Here is a 19,741-nt window from a genome sequence, read left to right on the forward strand (position 1 = left end):
AGGCGTATGTTTAAAAAAATATGTTTCGCGCCAAATTCGTCAATCTGCTAAATCTGTCAAAAAAAAGTTAATTTTCGTTTATTGTTGTTGTGTGGTTTTTGTTGTGTTTCTGTTTAATTTTCTGTTGTTTTTTGTAGTAACATTAAATAAATATGGAAGACGGAGATTTTGATCAACGTCTGAGAGATTTGCAAAGAGAATATTTGGAGTTTTTAGACGATGAAGTAAGTTTCAAGCGAAAGCTAACCTCACCTCTGACCTCACTCACTGTGTAAAATGTTAACACCAATGTTTTACTTTATTTTCCTTTGTAGGAAGACCAAGGAATTTATATGGAGTTAGTTAAGCAAATGATAGCGGATAAGTCTAAACGATTAGTTGTAAATGTGAACGATCTCAGGAGAAAGAATCCACAAAGAGCTAAGAATTTGCTTGAGAATGCTTTTGAAGAACAAATAGCGTTCCAGCGTGCTCTCAAAGAATATGTGTCTTCAATTGATCCTACATATGCTAAAGTCCAAGAAGAGTTTTTTGTTGCCTTCTCTGGAAGCTTTGGAAACAAACATGTAACCCCAAGAAGTTTAACGTCGAGGTGAGTTGTCATTCGTATTATTGTTTAAAAGTTACAGATAAAGTCCCTTAGAAGCTGTAGAAATTGAAGTGCAGTTGTATTTCATCAGCTTTATTTGTAATTTTTCCGGGATATAACCACAAAAAAAAAAAAGGAAAGTCAACCGTCTTAATACTTATTGTCTTGTTCTCAAAATCGCGTCTTTTTTACTCTCTCACTCACTCCCTTGCGTTCCGTTTCACACTCCCACACTACGTATTTCATTCTAATCACCTAAGTGTATTCCTCTAACTTTTAGGTACTTGGGCAACCTAATATGTGTGGAAGGTATAGTAACCAGGGTGTCCCTGGTGCGGCCCAAGGTAGTGCGCAGTGTACATTACTGCCCTGCTACAAAGAAGGTTATGGAACGGAAGTACACCGACTTGACATCTTTTGAAGCTTTCCCTACTTCAGCTGTGTATCCTACAAAGGTAAAAAAAAAAGTAAAAAAAACAAGACTTTACCCTTTACACAGTTGTTGAACACTGTTTTAAAATGACATTTCCATACTAAACGTCACTTTAAACCACTGTTCAACGAGCGTGTAAGTTTTATTAGTAAGGGGGTTTAGTATAACCAAAAGCCAAAGCTATGTCATAATAAGGCTAGATTTTTTGTAGCACATTGTCAATCAGGTTTCCTATTACTGCTACTACTTGCTATAATGTCTTGACATTTATTGTTCATCTACACTAATATTATAAAGAGGAAAACTTTGTTTATTTGTTTGGTTGTAATGATTAGGCTCAAAAACTACTGGACCGTTTTTAAAAATTCTTTCACCATTCGAAAGCTACATTATCTACGAGTAACATAGGCTAAATTTTATTTTGTAAAAAAATAGGGTTCCGTAAAATATGTAGATAATGTAGTCCACGCGCACGAAGCCGCGGGCGGAAAGCTATCCTCTATACTCACCTAGATTTTCAATCATTATTTTAGGATGACGAAGGAAATCCCCTGGAAACTGAATATGGTTTGTCACGGTACAAAGACCACCAGACACTCACAGTCCAGGAGATGCCGGAGAGGGCACCTGCGGGCCAGCTGCCGCGGAGTGTGGACGTGGTCTGCGACGACGATCTGGTGGATAAGTGCAAGCCTGGAGACAGGGTGCAGGTGGTTGGGAACTACAGGTGTCTGCCCTCTAAACAAGGCAGTTTCACTGCTGGCACTTTCAGGTAGGTTTACATAATCTTACTATTATTCTGTTTATCTAAAACTTTTGAATAGATAAACATAAACAAATAAATTTTCAGTCTAATTTATAGTATTTATACTTAGTCAAAGACACTTCATATCATGGCTATAGCACAGTGTACAACACACTGTAATACTAAAGCCCGGTCGCCGAGCACGTAGAATTTCGTCCAATGACCCCAAGTTACCTATCGTTATTGCTCACGCGTAATTATATTCCTGTCGCGCTCGCACACTCACTGCGGCCGCCCGTCGCACAGACGCGACAGCAATATAATTACGCGCGAGCGACAAGGATGGGTAGTTTGGGGTCATTGGACGAAATTCTACGTGCTCGGCGACCGGACTATACATTCTGACATAAATTGTAACCTGTTTTGAGACAAATAAATATTTTCTATTCTATAAAAAAAACTCTCTGGATTTGATAATTAAGGTACACAGTAAATAATCTTGCAAATACTTTACAGAACCATCCTCATAGCCAACAACATAACCCAAATAAACAAAGACATGAACTTGAACGTCACGTTGGAAGACATCAAGCTGTGCAAGCGTCTGGCCAAGAGAGCCACCGTGGACATGTTCGAGTTGCTGAGCAAGTCGCTGGCACCGTCCATACACGGGCACGAGTACATCAAGAAGGCTATACTGTGTCTGCTGCTGGGCGGGATGGAGAAGATACTGCCTAATGGCACTAGACTCAGAGGGTAAGATTGTTAAACAATTTTAACTATACAACAAAAGAGTTAATGGACTGAATGAATTAGGCTCAGTTGTCAACTTACTTTGACCGTAACTTTAACAATAGCTGGTGCTTTTTGTATGGAGTTTGACATATTTTTGACGTTTGTTAAAGTCAAAATAAGATGATGCAACTCAGCCTTAAGATACTAATGTGCATAAATAACCATGTGCACATGAGCATCTATCATTATTTTTGTCTGTAAAATAACTACTTTGTAAAATTATTTCCGTATGTGAAGTAAAGCCCAATAAGTATCACTTAATAATGTTTGGATTTGGCAGAGTATGGTTTATGTTTGCAATTAATTTCAGGGTTTATTTGATCCATTATCAACTGCAGTTATAAAGTGGTACAGTAGACAGCACATTAGACTATACTTTTGTTGCAAAATAACACTATCACAACCACCTAATAAAATTTGTCGCTACACTCTTGGAAGAGTGGTGTGACAACCACATTATATGCCACAGCGGACAGCGTTAATGTTGATGTGTCGTCTGTATCTCTGCAGTGACATCAACGTGCTTCTCATCGGCGACCCGTCCGTGGCCAAGTCGCAATTACTCCGCTACGTGCTGCAGACGGCGCCGCGAGCCATCACCACCACCGGCCGCGGCTCCTCAGGCGTGGGGCTCACCGCCGCCGTCACCACCGACCCGGAGACCGGGGACCGCCGGTAAGGAAAGAAAAGAAAGAAACATTTATTGCCATGGACATCACATAATTAACCTTAAAAAAAAATAAAACCGACTTCAAATGCGTGAACACAAAAAAAAAATAAAAATTAAAAATATTGCGTATACAAAAGTTCATCCCCAATTTTCCACCCTTGGGGGTGAAATATTTTCTTCAAATTCGCATGAAACCACCCTTTTGATAATACCTATTCAACAAAAAAATAATCCTTCAAATAGATTTATAATCGGCGGAGATATTGCGTATAAAAAAGTTCATCCCCAATTTTCCCCCCTTGGGGGTTGTTTTTTCTATTATTAAATTTAAATGGGACCACCCTTGAGGTATTACCTATACGCCGAAAAAAGATTTGTTCAAATCTGTTCATATTTGGCAGAGTTATCGCGTAACATAGAAAAAAAAAACATACAGGTCGAATTGAGAACCTCCTCCTTTTTTGAAGTCGGTTGAAAAGACAAAAGAGGTAAATAAAAAAAAGCAAACAAGACAGAGGTAACACATAAAACATACAATGGAAGAGAAAGTGAACTGAGCAGTGCCGCCCTGTCGCACAGCGATGCCCATCGCAATGGGACCCCACTCAGCATAATTATGCCGTATGTCGGTAAGGCTGTTTACACACGACACCGCGCGTTGTCACCACCGCTGCGCATTGTTCACCCCAGAATTTATAAGGTCACCTTACCTCACCTAACACATGTCGCCGCGGCGGCGGTGGCGAGTCTGCGGCGCCTATACAAATCTAAACCGCTGCCGGTACGGTGTGTAAAGAGCTTAAGAATCCAGCAGGAAAATAGGTTGTTGTAGCAGTTCGTTCGTTTCACAAAGACCGGTCCTGCGCCGCTCTCATCCAGGCACCTCCCAGTACTGTATCTTTATCCCGATTTTGATCTCAGATCTGTATTTGTAGTGCTCCCGACGGCAAAACTGATAAAGCTGCCATATAGCACAAATGGCGCTTATATATTGCCAGCTACCGCTTAGATTAACACAATAAATATGTTCCCAGGCTGGAAGCCGGCGCGATGGTGCTGGCCGACCGCGGCGTGGTGTGCATCGACGAGTTCGACAAGATGTCGGACATCGACCGCACCGNAAAGTATAGTCATTTTTCACAATTTCTATTTTTTAAAATTACCTATCGATAGCTTACTTTATTCTGATGAATAAATGTCATTACAAGTTTTTCTCTAAAACTGATAGTTTGGCTAGAAAAAAATTTTTTCTATCCACGCAGTACGCCGGCAGCGTTCGGATCGGATATAGTGACGTCATCGTCCCCGCGCCGGGCGGTCAGTGAACTTTTTTAGTAATTTGGCCATAACTTCGTCAATTTTTGTCGTAGAACAAAAACTTTTGGACTGTGTATTAGGGAGCATTCAAGTATTACGTAACGCAATTTTTGAAGATTTTAGACTCCCCCTCCCCCCCTTGTAACGCACCGTAACGTTTTTCTGTACCCCCCCTCCCCCTCTCTAAACGTTACGTAACACTCAAGTGACCATTTTGCCCTAAAGGCGCTAAAAGTTATGTTATAGTTTTTGTCCTTGGTATAGTTTTAATTGCTTTTGCGGTAATCATCTATATATATAAAAATGAAACCCGTTTCGCGTTGTCACGGCATCACGTCTGAACGGCTGAACCGATTTCGATAATTCTTTTTTTTAAATGTTTGTGGAAGTCCAAGGATGGTTCTTACGGAAAAAAATATTAAGAAAATCTCTACGCTAAGGCGGTACGAAGTTCGCCGGGTCAGCTAGTACTAAATAAAACAAGAGATTTTAATCCGCAACACATGCGTATTTTGTTTATTTTTCTAAAAATTTTTGGCTTTACTCACACACAATTGTTTTTCTCTGGGATTCCTATCCTATTTTAGCTTTTTTTACTAATAAACTCTTAAAATACATAACATGTTTATTTTAACCTTTGGGAATGCAATTATAAACAGAAACCCAACTGAAAAACCCCGTATAGGTGTACCAGAATCTCATGGCAAACAAAAATATTGGAAAAGTGTGTTTTTCATATGGCAATTGTCTATGGTTTCATTGTCACCTGTCAAAGAAAATTATGAAATCTGTCAGCCGCTGCAAAAATTTTGTAATCTCTTCTTGACTATTTGTTATTTTTGTGAAAAAATCGAAAAAGCTCAAGCAAGTCATATTGTTTTCAATGTAAATTGTAAAATAAGACATAATTCAAAGTCAATCTTTGATTCTAAAGCGCGTCGTCGAGTTGACAGTAAGTTGGACTGAAATATTTTGATACATTTTAGTTTATTACCCAATTACGTCACAAGGAGGGTTATGTTTTTTTATATTATTCTTAATAGCTGCTTTATCGGGGTTTTCAGGTATATCTCACAAATTGGTGCAGGGGAATGGTCAAAATGTTATGACCATGTAAAGAAAATTGAAAAAGATTTTATCTCTTTATTTTGATCACCAAGGCCGGCGTGCACGCCACGCTCAACGCGCGCTGCAGCGTGCTGGCCGCCGCCAACCCCGTGTACGGCCGGGTGAGTGCATGTTACATAGAGCGGGCCGCGTCACCATACCAAGGCCGGCGTGCACGCCACGCTCAACGCGCGCTGCAGCGTGCTGGCCGCCGCCAACCCCGTGTACGGCCGGGTGAGTGCAGTCAGAGTAAATACAAATGAGTAGGTCATCTTCATAGAAACGCACCGAGCGCGGTTTGTATGTGAGCGCGCCAACACGTATGCGGCGCGCACGCACACCAACAACATTCGGCGCAACCACGACTGGCTCCCCGCTAATCCCCGCTAAATTTTGTCAGTGTGTGCGTGCGCGCTGCATACGTATTGGCGCGCTCACATACAAACCGCGCCCGTGCGTTTCTATGAATATGACCTACTCATTTGTATTTACTCTGGTGCAGTGTTACATAAAGCGGGCCGCGTCACCATTGCCAAGTAAGTCAGTGCAGAGGCGTAACTATAGGGTGGCAGGGCTGGCTAAATGCCACGGGCCCCCAACCTGAAGGGGCCCTGGCCCAAGAACCCCTCGTAATGGTCCCGGTGCCCCTCCCGCAAAATAACCCTAAATACGCCAAAGGCCCCATGCTGTATTTGTATAGACCTCGGGTGGTATAGTTACGCTGCTGGTGGAGATTTAGAACGAGCCGCGTCACCATCGCCTAGGCACAAGTGCACAATAATTGCACATAATAATAATAAACCGACGAGTGATGTGAGATGGATACTCATCATTATCATTTTAGCCAAAACGTCCACTGCTGAACATAGGCCTCCCCAAATGATTTCCATAATGACCGGTCGGTAGCGGCCTGCATCCAGCGTCTTCCTGCTACCTTTATGAGGTCGTCGCTCCACCTTGTGGTGGACGTCCTACGCTGCGCTTTCCGGCACGTGGCTGGATGGATGCTACATACGAATAATTCTATGAAAAAACTATGTTTTGAGAGTTTACGAAAAGTTATTGATCGCAACAGGTCATAACCCTATGCGTATCACTAAGGCCCAGAACAGACGGTGAAACGCAACTGCAACAAAACTGCAACTGCTAGTTACTTTTGAGTTGCATCTAAGTTTCTGCCACAGCGTCCGTTGAGAGACCACACATGACGCAACCAGTTTGAAACTTTCAGTTTCATTCATAAGAATCATCAGAAAGTTGCAGTTTCGTTGCAGTTGCGTTTCACCGTCTGTTCTGGGCCTAAGAGAGATGTCGCTGCGACACCGCAACGCAACGTCAACGCCCGTGTGGCAGCTCTCTCGTTCTTCTCCATTATACACACACATCTCTCAGTTAACTTCGCTCCATTATTAGCAACACCTCAAGTGTATTGATTGATTTTTTCGTATTCGATCGATCGATCGTATTGAGTGTAATTCTTAATCACGTTCATCACCCCCAGTACGACCAGTACAAGACGCCGATGGAGAACATCGGGCTCCAAGACTCTTTGCTGTCGCGTTTCGACCTGCTGTTCGTGATGCTGGACATCGCCGACGCCGACCACGACAACATGATCTCCGAACACGTGCTCAGGATGCACAGATACAGGTATGCAGATATTGGTTGTACTGAAGGCGCAGTTACACTATGCGCGAAGCTGATCGAATCAGCGTAAGAAAGTTTGGGCAACGCACGGAAACGAACTGAACTGCGCGTTTACACTATCTGATTCGAACAACTTTCCACATAGTGTAGCTGCTCTATAATGCTGTAATTTATTTTTTTGTTCTTGCTTTTCTTGGATGCATCTCGTCTGATGGAAAGTAAGCGAGATTCACTTTAAATCTTCAACCGCAGAGGCTGGCTATCGTACCTCTAAACATAATGCTGTTAACATACAACAATGACGAAATACTTGGTAAGATGGTGGTAGCTAGCCAGGTGGACTTAAAATAAGCCCTCTACCCTCAATACAATATTGATCTTTGCATGGCTAATTTTTCTTTCATATTGTTTTCTCAGAAACCCAAAGGAGCAAGATGGCGAAGTTCTACCCATGGGTTCTTCAGTAGAAATGTTGTCAACAGAAAACCCCGACACTGAAGAAGTTGATGTAAGATAATGTTACATTCTCATTAGTGGTACCCAAAAATTCAAATTCGTTCTTATGCGAACGCCTAAGTAGTAAAAGCAATCGCCTAGCAAGCCACAGAGTGCTTCGAAATCCATCTGTAACGGTTTTTCATATATCATTAATATGTACCTAGTTTTGTTTCACATAATTTTAGGAATATTATAAAACTTGCTAAAAGTGGGGAACCCACGATCTTTCGCTCGCCGGGCGGCTGCTGTCACCATCTGAGCTACTTATGCCTGTTTTCAAAATCAATCCTTAATTTTTAAGTGACCCCTATTAAAACAAAATTCCTGTTACGTGTTACCTTAGGGGTCACTTAAAAATTAGGGATTGATTTATTTATTTATTTAATTAGGACAACCAACAAGACAGACACAAATTCAAGCAAAGAGGTTTACATACATAATTTTGTCTTAGGACTAGGTGCTATCTTAATTACAGGCTGCCAGGATGGTGAAAACGGGCATTAGACATTGGTTGAACCCGTCAAGTGATTAAAATATTTCGAGATGCGCCTTAAAATGTTAATAACTATAATTTCAGGAGTCCCGCGAGTCGATATACGAGAAATACGACCCTCTACTCCACGGGAACACCCGCAGCAAGAAAGACCAGATCCTCAGCAGCAAGTTCATGCGGAAGTACATCCACATCGCGCGCCTCATGAAGCCCAAGCTCACGAGCGACGCGAGTGACGTCATCGCTGACGAGTACGCGCGTCTGCGCAGCCAGGACACCATGGACAGCGACGTGGCCAGGGTAAGGGACTTGACTTACTTGACTTATGGTCCTATGTCCCCTAGATGGGGCAGAGGGCGTCCACAACAGTCCTCCATCTCGTTCGGTCTTGAGCTTCTCGCTTGATCTCGCTCCAGGTTTTGCCGATCTTCTTCGCCTCGTCCGCTACAGTGCGCCGCCAAGTTTGCCTGGGTCGACCACGTTTGCGTTTTCCTTGGGGATTCCAATCCAGAGCCTGCTTAGGGATGTGATCGGGGTCCCTTCGGAGAGTGTGGCCGATCCAGTTCCACTTGCGGCGCTTGATCTGCTGGTCGATCGGAATCTCGTGGCAGCGTTCCAATAGCTCGACGTTGGAGATTTTCTCGGGCCAGTATATGCCGAGAATTCGGCGAAGGCAGCGGTTGATGAAGACCTGCAGCTGGTGCGAGATAACCTTGGTGACCTTCCACGTTTCACACCCATATAAGGGCAGGGCCAGGGTAAGGGAGCTGGTTCATACACAAACAGGACCCTCTGCTCCACGGGAACACGCAGCAAGGAACAGATCCTCAGCAGCAAGTTCATAATATGCATTAGCGTATGTATCTATCTAGCTATGTTTCAGGGGGGGCTATTAGCTATCATCTTCGAATCGGTAGCTTAACATCTGGGTGGGTATACCTCCCGCGATTCATCCAGTTATAACCGCAAAGTTGGAATGGTCATGGACAGTGGTGGAGGGATGTCCGCGCTCGCACACTTACTGCGGGCGCCCGCCGCACAGTCGCGACAGCAACATAATTACGCGCGAGCGATAAGGATGGGTAGCTTGGGGTCATTGGACGGGATTCTACGTGCTCACGGACCAGGCTTTAGAGGCTCCTTAAGAGCAAAATGACGCTTTGTAAGAACTATTTATTAGTCTAAACAAATAGAGAAATTTTGACGTTGACTTTGACTTTATTGACGTGCGAGCGTTCCTTCACAGACGCAGCCGGTGACGGCGCGCACGCTGGAGACGCTGATCCGGCTGGCCACGGCGCACGCCAAGTGCCGGCTCAGCTTCCAGGTCACGCAGGACGACGCGCACGCCGCCATCGAGCTCGTGCAGTTCGCCTACTTCAAGAAGGTCGGTTTGTTTCTTTTTAGTGGGACTACCGCCTCTGTGGTCTAGTGGTAAGACCACCTGCTTCAGACGCAGAGGTCCCGGGCTCGATTCCCAGTGGGGGCAGATTTTTCTGTTCGGTTTGGTTGGTGGTAGGGCTTGTTCCAAGTCCGCTTGGCTAGCTACCACCATCTTACCTAAGTCTGTCGCCATAACAACAATGTTAACAGCATTATTGTGTTCCGGCAGTTAGAGGTAAGATAGCCATTTCCTCCGTGGTTGAAGATTCCGGGTGAAGCTCGCTTCCACCTTCGGCCTGATCGTCACTTACCATCAGGTGAGATACAGACCAAGAGCTTCCTCGTTGTGGATAAAAAAAACTACGTATGGCTTGCACATGTCATGGCCAGTTCCTAAAGTTGCTGTGCCCTAACTGGGTCGACATTGTTTAACTGCTTAAATTGTAAGACCTAATGTGAATGTCTAATGTAGTTATGCAATAAAACGATTGAGTATTGACAAGTAAATTCGGAGGTAATACACACGGTTTAATGAGGCGCACACAAATTACTTTGTACTCTGTACAGGAGAAACATAAGTACTGCACGGTGATAAGTCACTAGTGCGAGCGCGCTTAGCAATGAATTCATTTGATGAAAGACATAATATCTTGAGTTACAGTATAGATTTAGATGTGGCAGTTTTCCCGAGAGAATGTAACAAAACAGTTACATTTGCCCACTACTTAACACAATATTACTCAAGCCTAAGGAAGTAAACGCGCGGCTCTCCACTATATGCCTAAAGCGTACCCTCTGTTTCTTTGGACACATTATGCGGTCTCCAAGGCATTGTCTGGAGAAACAAATTATCTTGGGACAAATGGAAGGCAAACGCGCTCGGGGCAGGGCACCGACGAGACGGTCGGACGCGGTGAGGAAGACGGTGGGCGGGAGTTTGCATCGTGCGGTCCACACAGCTTATGACCGCAGTCTGTGGAGGAACACTATCTGTGGTCGCGATCCTCATCAGTGAGGGACCGAGGAAGAAGAAGAAGTGGGAAGTAAAGCTGGAATCAAACACTTAGTATGGTTTCCCCAGGTGCTGACAAAGGAGAAGCGTCGCAAGCGGCGCGCGTCGTCCGACGAGGAGGCCGCGGGCTCGGACGCCGAGCAGGCCGAGCAGCCGAAGGCCAAGAGATCGCGAAGGACGGTAAGGATAACATTTTACTCACAAAATTCAAACAACATTAGCATTAATTGGGATTCTTCATCTCATTTGTCACCATGGACAATAGAGTACATATTTTTCCCATTAGTTTATTACTTTAGTGGTAGAGACACCATCGGTGACAGACACTGATACCCGTTTTCACCATCAATCCCTAAATGTTAAGTGACCCCTATGATAACAAAATTCCTGAATACTGATATATGTTACCATAGGGGTCACTTAAAAATTAGGGATTGATGGTGAAAACGGGCATGAGAATAACAGTTATTGAGTCATGTCAGGTACTCTCGCTCGCACACTCACTGCGGGCGCCCGTCGCACAGTCGCGACAGCAATATAATTATAGCCTGACCAGGAACATAAAAACCCTGGCACAGAGGCGCTTCAATTGCATTTGATAGTGCAACACTGAGTATAGTCGTACATGTGTTAAATTAATAGGCTAAAGGATGATGGGCACAAATGTANTGGTGCGAGATGACCTTGGTGACCTTTCACGTTTCACACCCATATAAGGGCAGGGCCAGGGTAAGGGAGCTGGTTCATATACAAACAGGACCCTCTGCTCCACGGGAACACGCAGCAAGGAACAGGTCCTCAGCAGCAAGTGCATCCACATCGCGCGCCTCATGAAGCCCAAGCTCACGAGCGACGCCAGCGACGCCATCGCCGACGCCCTTCCACCTTGTCATCTTGTAGATGTCCCACGCTGCTCTCAATGAGGGCTATCGTTTTTATACTCAACAGTTGGCACCCCTGGCGATTGACAGGACCTTACTCTAGAGTGGCGCCATCTTGATGAGTGCAAATGCGATAGTCCTCCTACCACTTTAGCGCTCACCAGTCGGCGCCACTGTCTTCGCTACTAGCAAGTGACAGGACCTTACTCTACAGTGACGCCAACTGGTGAGCGCTAAAACGATAGCCCTCATTCTGCGTGCTATGAATTCAGCTAGAGTCGTTTCCCTATGTTCTTCTGATTAATTTCGTTGCGGGTCCAATGACAGTTTAACTTTCCCCGGGACTAACTTGACCTTCACTGGTTAGGTTTTTATTGGCGGCCAAGCTGTGGATCCTGGCTACAGGAGTTGCAGTGGTGGGAACGAGAGGTGGGAATAAATAAATAAATATCATTGGACATTTTAACTACGCTTCTAGTCTCAAACTTGTACTAGACAACGGATATAAACATACTTAAATACTTTTTTTTGTAAATCGTTCGTTCGTTCGTTTCAGCCAAATGACGTCCACTGCTGGACAAAGGCCTCCCCCAAGGTTTTCCACAATGAACGGTCCTGCGCTGCCCGCATCCAGGCTCTTCCCGCGACCTTTACCAGATCGTCGGTCCACCTAGTAGGAGGCCTGCCCACGCTACGTCNTCAGGCTATACGCGCGAGCGATAAGGATGGGTAGCTTGGGGTCATTGGACAAATTTCTACGTGCTCACAGACCAGACTATAGATAAAACAAAAGAAATGAAGTAGGTGCACTTGACACATCTATTTATACTATGTCTTAACTTAATTAACTTTGTTGTACCCAGGGCGGCGCGGGCGCAAGCGAGGACCCGTACCAGTTCTCGTCGGACGAGGAGGCGGAGCCCGTGCTGCGGGCCGCACGCGCCTCGCAGCCCGAGCCCGCGCAGCGTTCCACTAGGGCTTCGCAGAAGACCATCGACTCTAATAGGTGTGTAAAACTTTATAATCATCATCATCATCATTTCAGCCACAGGACGTCCACTGCTGAACATAGGCCTCTACCAATGCCTTCCACATCGCACGGTTGGTAGCGGCCTGCAGCCAAAGCAGAGTTTATATAATGTTTTGATGCAAATCATACATGTTTTTCTTATAACGCACGTAATAGAAAAACATGTATGAAATGCATAAAAGCGCGCAGCCCGCATGTGGACCAGATCCGCATGCGTGCCGAAATCTGCATCACAGGAAAAAGGCACTGAGAGGGTGTTGAGCCGATTTCCACACGATCTGGTGACGAATCAGGTCAAAAAACAAGTCCGTCATTGACCCGACGCACGGTGGTCCCGATTTAATAAAACATGGACATTGATGCTAGAAGCACGAATTTTTTTTTAATGGTTACTGCTATGATAACTAATAAGGCAAAAAAATATTACAATCCTACGACGTCTATTTCGTAGTAAAAAAAAATATGTAGATATTTTTTGTATGGAAGAAATTACGTTTCTGTAAATTTTTCGAAATTCTTAAACGATGTCAAGATGCCGATCACACATGTTATAAAACAAGTGATTTTGAGTATTTCATGCGAAGATACTTGTCACTTATCGCTGCGTACTTTTGAGTTATCGAGGGTTGAAAAATCGATTTTTTTATATTAAATATTTCCACGAAAAATTGCCAAAATTACAATATGGTGTATAAGGGACACCTTTGATGACACATAACAACGACTCGCACTCGCGCGCATCAGCTTTTAATAAAATAAAATAAAAAATTAAGGGAAATACTTAATACAACGTTGTATGTATAGGTCCGCTGGCCGTCAAAAAGTAGCTTATACGAGAGGTTGCCCAATTTACAATATGTCTATCATTGATAACTCACACAAAAATCATCTCTCTCTGAAGGATAACAAGTTTTTTTTTGTTTCCAGAAGCTTTTAATAGGATGGAAGCTCATAAATACTCTCTGAAGTGAGAATGAATCTCAAATTGCGATATTGCCATTTTGACAAATTACATGATGTAACTAGCGCTAACGTTTATCTTCAGGTAGACACAGTTTTAAGTTAAAAGGTTGTCTACTATTTCACACTGTTTTTCGTTTTGGAACAGTTCTTTGATTATAGGTAGTCGCTAATTTCGTTTTGTTAGACTCTTTCAGTTTAGCACATAAAGCGTAAACTAATTCCTCTTCAGAATGATCTAAAAGTGTTAGAGAGCGCCTCTTCTTCTGCAGAAGAAGAATTTTGCATAAATCTTCAAAAGGTTTTTTATTTATACCAGAAGTCGATGGTTGCACATCTACTTCCGCAGTCTCATCAACTGGAGCGTCTTCCTCGGTGTTAACGTTGTCTATGCATTGTGTTAACTCGGTAAAAAACATTTTTTAAACCTATATTTTTACATTTCGGCCAGACCATTTCAGACTAAAATGACGAACGTATTGGCATTGAATTGTCTTCCGAAGATTTGAGTAATTATCAAATCATTAAGTCGTAATTTTACAAGAAATATATCAAAGAAGATATGGTCTGCTTCCAGCAGAGCCCAAAAGACATTTTTGCACCAGAATTCGCATTGGCTAGACTCTGAAATTGTCTGGCCGAATTGTAAAACTATAGATTTAAACAATGTTTTTTACAGAGTTAACACAACGCATAGACAACGTTAATACTGAGGAAGACGCTCCAGTTGATGAGACTGCGGAAGTAGATGTGCAACCATCGACTTTTAGTATAAATAAAAAACCTTTTGAAGATTTATGCAAAATACTTCTTCTTCAGAAGAAGAGGCGCTCAATAACACTTTTAGATCATTCTGAGGAGGAATTAGTTTACGCTTTATGTGCTAAACTGAAAGAGTCTAACAAAACGAAATTAGCGACTACCTATAATCAAAGAACTGTTCCAAAACGAAGAACAGTGTGTAATAGTAGACAATCTTTTAACTTAAAACTATGTCTACCTGAAGATAAACGTTAGCGCTAGTTACATCATGTAATTTGTCAAAATGGCAATATCGCAATTTGAGATTCATTCTCGCTTCAGAGAGTATTTATGGGCTTCCATCCTATCAAGAGCTTCTGGAAACAAAAAAAACTTTTTATCCTTCAGAGAGAGACGATATTTGTGTGAGTTATCAATGATGAACATATTGTAAATTGGGCAACCTCTCATATAAGCTACTTTTTGACGGCCAGCGGACCTATACATACAACGTTGTATTAAGTATTTNGATCTTGCCGCTCCCGCGCCGCCGCCGCTCCCGCCCCGCTGCCCGCTAAACTCGAGGCTGAGGCCTAAAGTGGGACTACGAGTGGTGTTGAAGAGAAACTCAGGAGACGTTATTTGGTAAAGTTTGTATTGTTACACGCAGTAGATGTTGAACAGACAATGGTTCGAGGAAAAGTGTAAAAAAAAGTGGTCGTGGAAACAGCACGGCACGGACGTAGTGCAGCGCCATCTATATTCAGTGTTTCAGTGATTTTTTATACCGTCTGTTAGCAACGAAAGGATTAACGCTGATTTGGCTTTAACAGCTTGAGTCCCAGACGGCATTCATTAATGTCATAACAATTGATTATCTATTGTATCTAGATTCGCGGGCCTTGAAGGATTAAGTGAATTAGTTCGGTACTCCTGTTAGTTCGGTAAAGGTGAGAAGAATCATAGATCGCACTAAATATATGTATGGGTTTGGAACATGTGGTGTGCACATGTTATGACAGTTCCTAAAGTTGCTGTGCCCTAACTGGGTCGACATTGTTTAACTGCTTAAATTGTAAGACCTAATGTGAATGTCTAATGTAGTTATGCAATAAAACGATTGAGTATTGACAAGTAAATTCGGAGGTAATACACACGGTTTAATGAGGCGCACACAAATTACTTTGTACTCTGTACAGGAGAGACATAAGTACTGCACGATGATAAGTCACTAGTGCGCGCGCGCTTAGCAATGAATTCATTTGATGAAAGACATAATATCTTGAGTTACAGTATAGATTTAGATGTGGCAGTTTTCCCGAGAGAATGTAACAACAGTTACATTTGCTCAAGTCTAAGGAAGTAAACGCGCGGCTCTCCACTATATGCCTAAAGTGTACCCTCTGTTTCTTTGGACACATTATCCAAGGCATTGTCTGGAGAAACAAATTATCTTGGGACAAATGGAAGGCAAACGCGCTCGGGGCAGGGCACCGACGAGACGGTCGGACGCGGTGAGGAAGACGGTGGGCGGGAGTTTTCATCGTGCGGTCCACACAGCTTATGACCGCAGTCTGTGGAGGAACACTATCTGTGGTCGCGATCCTCATCAGTGAGGGACCGAGGAAGAAGAAGAAGTGGGAAGTAAAGCTGGAATCAAACACTTTGTATGGTTTCCCCAGGTGCTGACGAAAGAGAAACGTCGCAAGCGGCGCGCGTCGTCCGACGAGGAGGCCGCGGGCTCGGACGCCGAGCAGGCCGAGCAGCCGAAGGCCAAGAGGTCGCGAAGGACGGTAAGGACAATATTTTACTGTAAATGAAATGAACACTAGTTGGTCGGCCGTTTGGTGTAGTGGTTCAGAACGGACTACTATGCCGAGAGGTCCCGGGTTCGATTCCCGGCCGGGCAGAAATTGAAATGATGAATTTTAATTTCTGTGACGGGTCTGGGTGTTACTATGTATAATTATGTATGTATTTAAAAAAAAAAGAGTATATAAGTAGTATATCCGTTAAGCTAGCACCCATAACACAAGCATATTAATTGCTTACTTTGGGGCTAAATGGCGCTGTGTGAGATTGTCCAAAGATATTTATTTATTTATAGTTGCTACTCGTACTGTACTAATGGTCATTGGGTTTCTTTATGTCATTTGTCATGGTTTAGTGGGAGAGACGCCCTTGGTGAGAGTCATCTAAGATGCGAATAATGGCTAGATAGAACAGTAGAAGTAAGGGCCTATGCAGACGGCGTTATCGGGTTCGACTTTTGTTTGTGTATCGCGTCAGTATCGCTACAAACGCGTGTCGACGTGGCGCGCTTCGAAAACGGCTCTAAGGCTGGGTTGCACCATCTTACCTTCACTTTGATAAACGTAAAAAATCTGTCAAACTCCATACAAAAAGCACCGGTTATCGTTATAGTTACCGTTAAAGTTAGGTGGTACAACTCAGCCTAAGGTGTATACAGTTGACATCACATTAAGTTTCTACGCTACGTCATAACTTCTCTCTCATTCAAATAAACTTTATTCCAAGCCCATAAGGTTCAAAATACTTAAATCCTTGTACGCAGGGCGGCGCGGGCGCAAGCGAGGACCCGTACCAGTTCTCATCAGACGAGGAGGCGGAGCCCGTGCTGCGAGCCGCGCGCGCCGAGCAGCCCGAGCCAGCTCAGCGCTCCACCCGGGCCTCACAGAAGACCATAGACTCCAATAGGTAACTACAACTTTGTTTTGTTGGCACCGCACCTATTACAACTGTCTACAGCATTTTTGCGCACGGGTTATGCATAGCTTATTTTTATTGCTTTAATACCTAGAAATAAGAATAACAACAAAAAATTGTTCTGAATTTGCTTTTATGTGTAAAAAATAGAAAAATTCATATCAATGAATGTATGAAACATGAACATAGAGATGATTTAATTTGTTGCCAAATATATTTTTTTCTTTCTTTCTTACATTCTTTCTAATTATTTAAACATACCAAACATCCATTTAAGATTCATTCTCACAAGAGAAAATTTAAAATAGAGTCCAAATATTTATTAAAAATGAAAAGTTGTAATTTAATGTCATGTTCCATACAAGATTTTTCTCATAAAAATCTAACCCTCTCATGATTTCAGTTTACTGGCCTTGGTAACGTCGTCTCTCAAATCCCACTATATTTTGATGAAAGCGTGCCCCTTGTTCTTGCGAATAAGCCCCCATAATTATCTAGAAATATATCCCAATGAGAATGTGACGTGCATCTTTAGAGACATTTTACTATGAAGATGGAAAATTCAAATCGCTGTAACTCTTTAAAAAGCAAATATTTTCGATTTGTAATCGCACTTTTTTATATAAATTTGCTTATATAATCAGAATATAATAAGTAAAATCTATGCGCAAAAAAAAATTTTTTTTTTGTTGACCGGTGTTATTAGCGACCAGGGATCTACCAATGAGGGCTATCGTTTTAGCGCTCACCAGTTAGCGCCACTGTAGAGTAAGGTCCTGTCACTTGCTAGTAGCGATGACAGTGGCGCCAACTCGTGAGCGCTAAAGTGGTAGGAGGACTATCGCATTTGCACTCATCAAGATGGCGCCACTGTAGAGTAAGGTCCTGTCAATCGCCAGGGGTGCCAACTGTTAAGTATAAAAACCATAGCCCTCATTATTTTCTAACCGAGTGGACCAGATAATTGTGACTAGGGAGCGTTAGAGATACCTACCAAAAAAGGTGTGTATAATTTTATACTTGTAAAACCGCACCTATTATACAACTGTATGAGCAGACAAAGATCTACGATTTTTTCTAACCAGGCCAAAATTTTACTGTGGCGCCGCCCCTCTTAGAGGTAGATAACAAAAAAAAGGTCGACGCGTTCACGAGTTTATAATAATAATAATAATAAATACACTTTATTGCACACCAAAGATAAGAACAGAAAGAAAATTAACGTGTGAGTTTCAAATCAAGTTAATCGTGTATCCTTTCAAGGCGCCCCCTTTTTTCAAAAATGGCTTACACTGCAAGCGTCTTGGTTTGCTCCCTTANCGAAAAATTGACAGAAACGTAATTTCTTCCATACAAAAAATATGTATATATTTTTTTTTACTACGAAATAGACGTCGTAGGATTGTAATATTTTTTTGCCTTATTAGTTATCATAGCAGTAACCATCAAAAAAATTTTCGTGCCTCTAGCATCAATGTCCATGTTTTATTAAATCGGGACCACTGTGCGACGCTAGACTGGACCGGGTAGAAACCGGCTCGTCAACATTCGCCCTTTAGTCTGCGGGCACGAAACTGGCGACGGCCGAGCGAGGCGATCGCAATAATACTCCTCATCGCCGTCGCGTCGCCCCGCCATCGCTAGTTTCGTGCCCGCAAACTTGGCCTTGTTTAGACAACCGCTATAGGCGGTTTCTGGACGGCTTGATGCAAGTGTAAGAGAACAGCCCGCCCAGCAACCGCGCGATTATAGCTGTATCTGAACCAAGCATAAGTCAAATTAAACTTGTTCCATCTATCAATCTCCCCAGGTTGAGTCAATTCAAGACCGCGCTACAACAACTATTCCGGGACGAGCGCGCCAACTCCTTGCCACTTGACCGTATCACGGCGCACGTCAACGAGGCGTATGCGCACGAGACGTTCTCCGAAGGCGAGATACACGCCGCGCTCGACAAGATGACTCAGGACAACCAGGTCATGATGGCGGACGATATTGTTTTCTTGATCTAATTCTAAACCGAGATGTTTTGAGAATAATCACGTACAACTCCCAGGTAATGGGTACTCGGCTGTCGCGTTATTTTCACTTGAGATTGTGTGACATTAAACTATACTATGTGCTTGGTAAATACGAAGCTACGTCTATTTTCCGAATTGTGGTAAATCAAAATCTTTCTTATTGATTCTGATAACTAACTTTTAATTAATATAATAATAATAATAAATAACTTTATTAACACACATTATGACAATACAATACAATGGTTAAAATAAAACGAAAAAGACAAATGCATGTTAATAGGGCGCCCGCTCAGTTTTACTTGGGACACCTTGTAGGATGTCCCAACACTGATTTTCAGCAGGAAGCCCTATCGGCTACTGCGCATCCCTACGAACCTGGTGTTAGAAGATCACATTCAGAACTAAAACGTATGTTAATGTTTAATTATAATATCCTCACCGATTACATTTCTGCCTTATAAATATGTACAAAATAATGTAACGTTGTATGAAGCAACCACATATCTACCACGAATTCCATAATTGGTTAAAGAAAGTTAAGTTTGGTCAATTAACTTTGCTATGTATGTGGTAAATTAAACTCTTGAGCAATTTGGTATTTTGTCTCTATTTTGAAAATCTTATAAAATCTCATGATTATGTTATTCAATCAATGTTTTTAGTTTAAGGAAAACCTGATTAAATAAAAT

At 42.8% G+C, this 19,741-nt stretch overlaps 1 protein-coding gene across 1 annotated transcript; it reads left to right on the forward strand.

The window, feature by feature from the left end:
* Positions 1–60: 60 nt before the first annotated feature.
* Positions 61–19,616, forward strand: Mcm3 (minichromosome maintenance 3). Its single transcript, XM_028305395.1, has 15 exons — positions 61–224; positions 315–592; positions 870–1,044; positions 1,556–1,794; positions 2,284–2,523; positions 3,073–3,237; positions 4,267–4,356; positions 5,800–5,890; positions 7,158–7,306; positions 7,721–7,811; positions 8,379–8,594; positions 9,541–9,681; positions 10,759–10,869; positions 12,434–12,576; positions 18,839–19,616. Exons 1-15 carry the CDS (start codon positions 153–155, stop codon positions 19,038–19,040), a joined length of 2,403 nt encoding a protein of 800 aa, XP_028161196.1. The 5' UTR covers positions 61–152; the 3' UTR covers positions 19,041–19,616.
* The last annotated feature ends 125 nt before the right edge of the window (positions 19,617–19,741 follow it).

Source organism: Ostrinia furnacalis, unplaced genomic scaffold (genome assembly GCF_004193835.3).
Source record: "Ostrinia furnacalis isolate ACB-3 unplaced genomic scaffold, ASM419383v2 OfSCF1656, whole genome shotgun sequence".
NCBI lineage: Eukaryota > Metazoa > Arthropoda > Insecta > Lepidoptera > Crambidae > Ostrinia > Ostrinia furnacalis.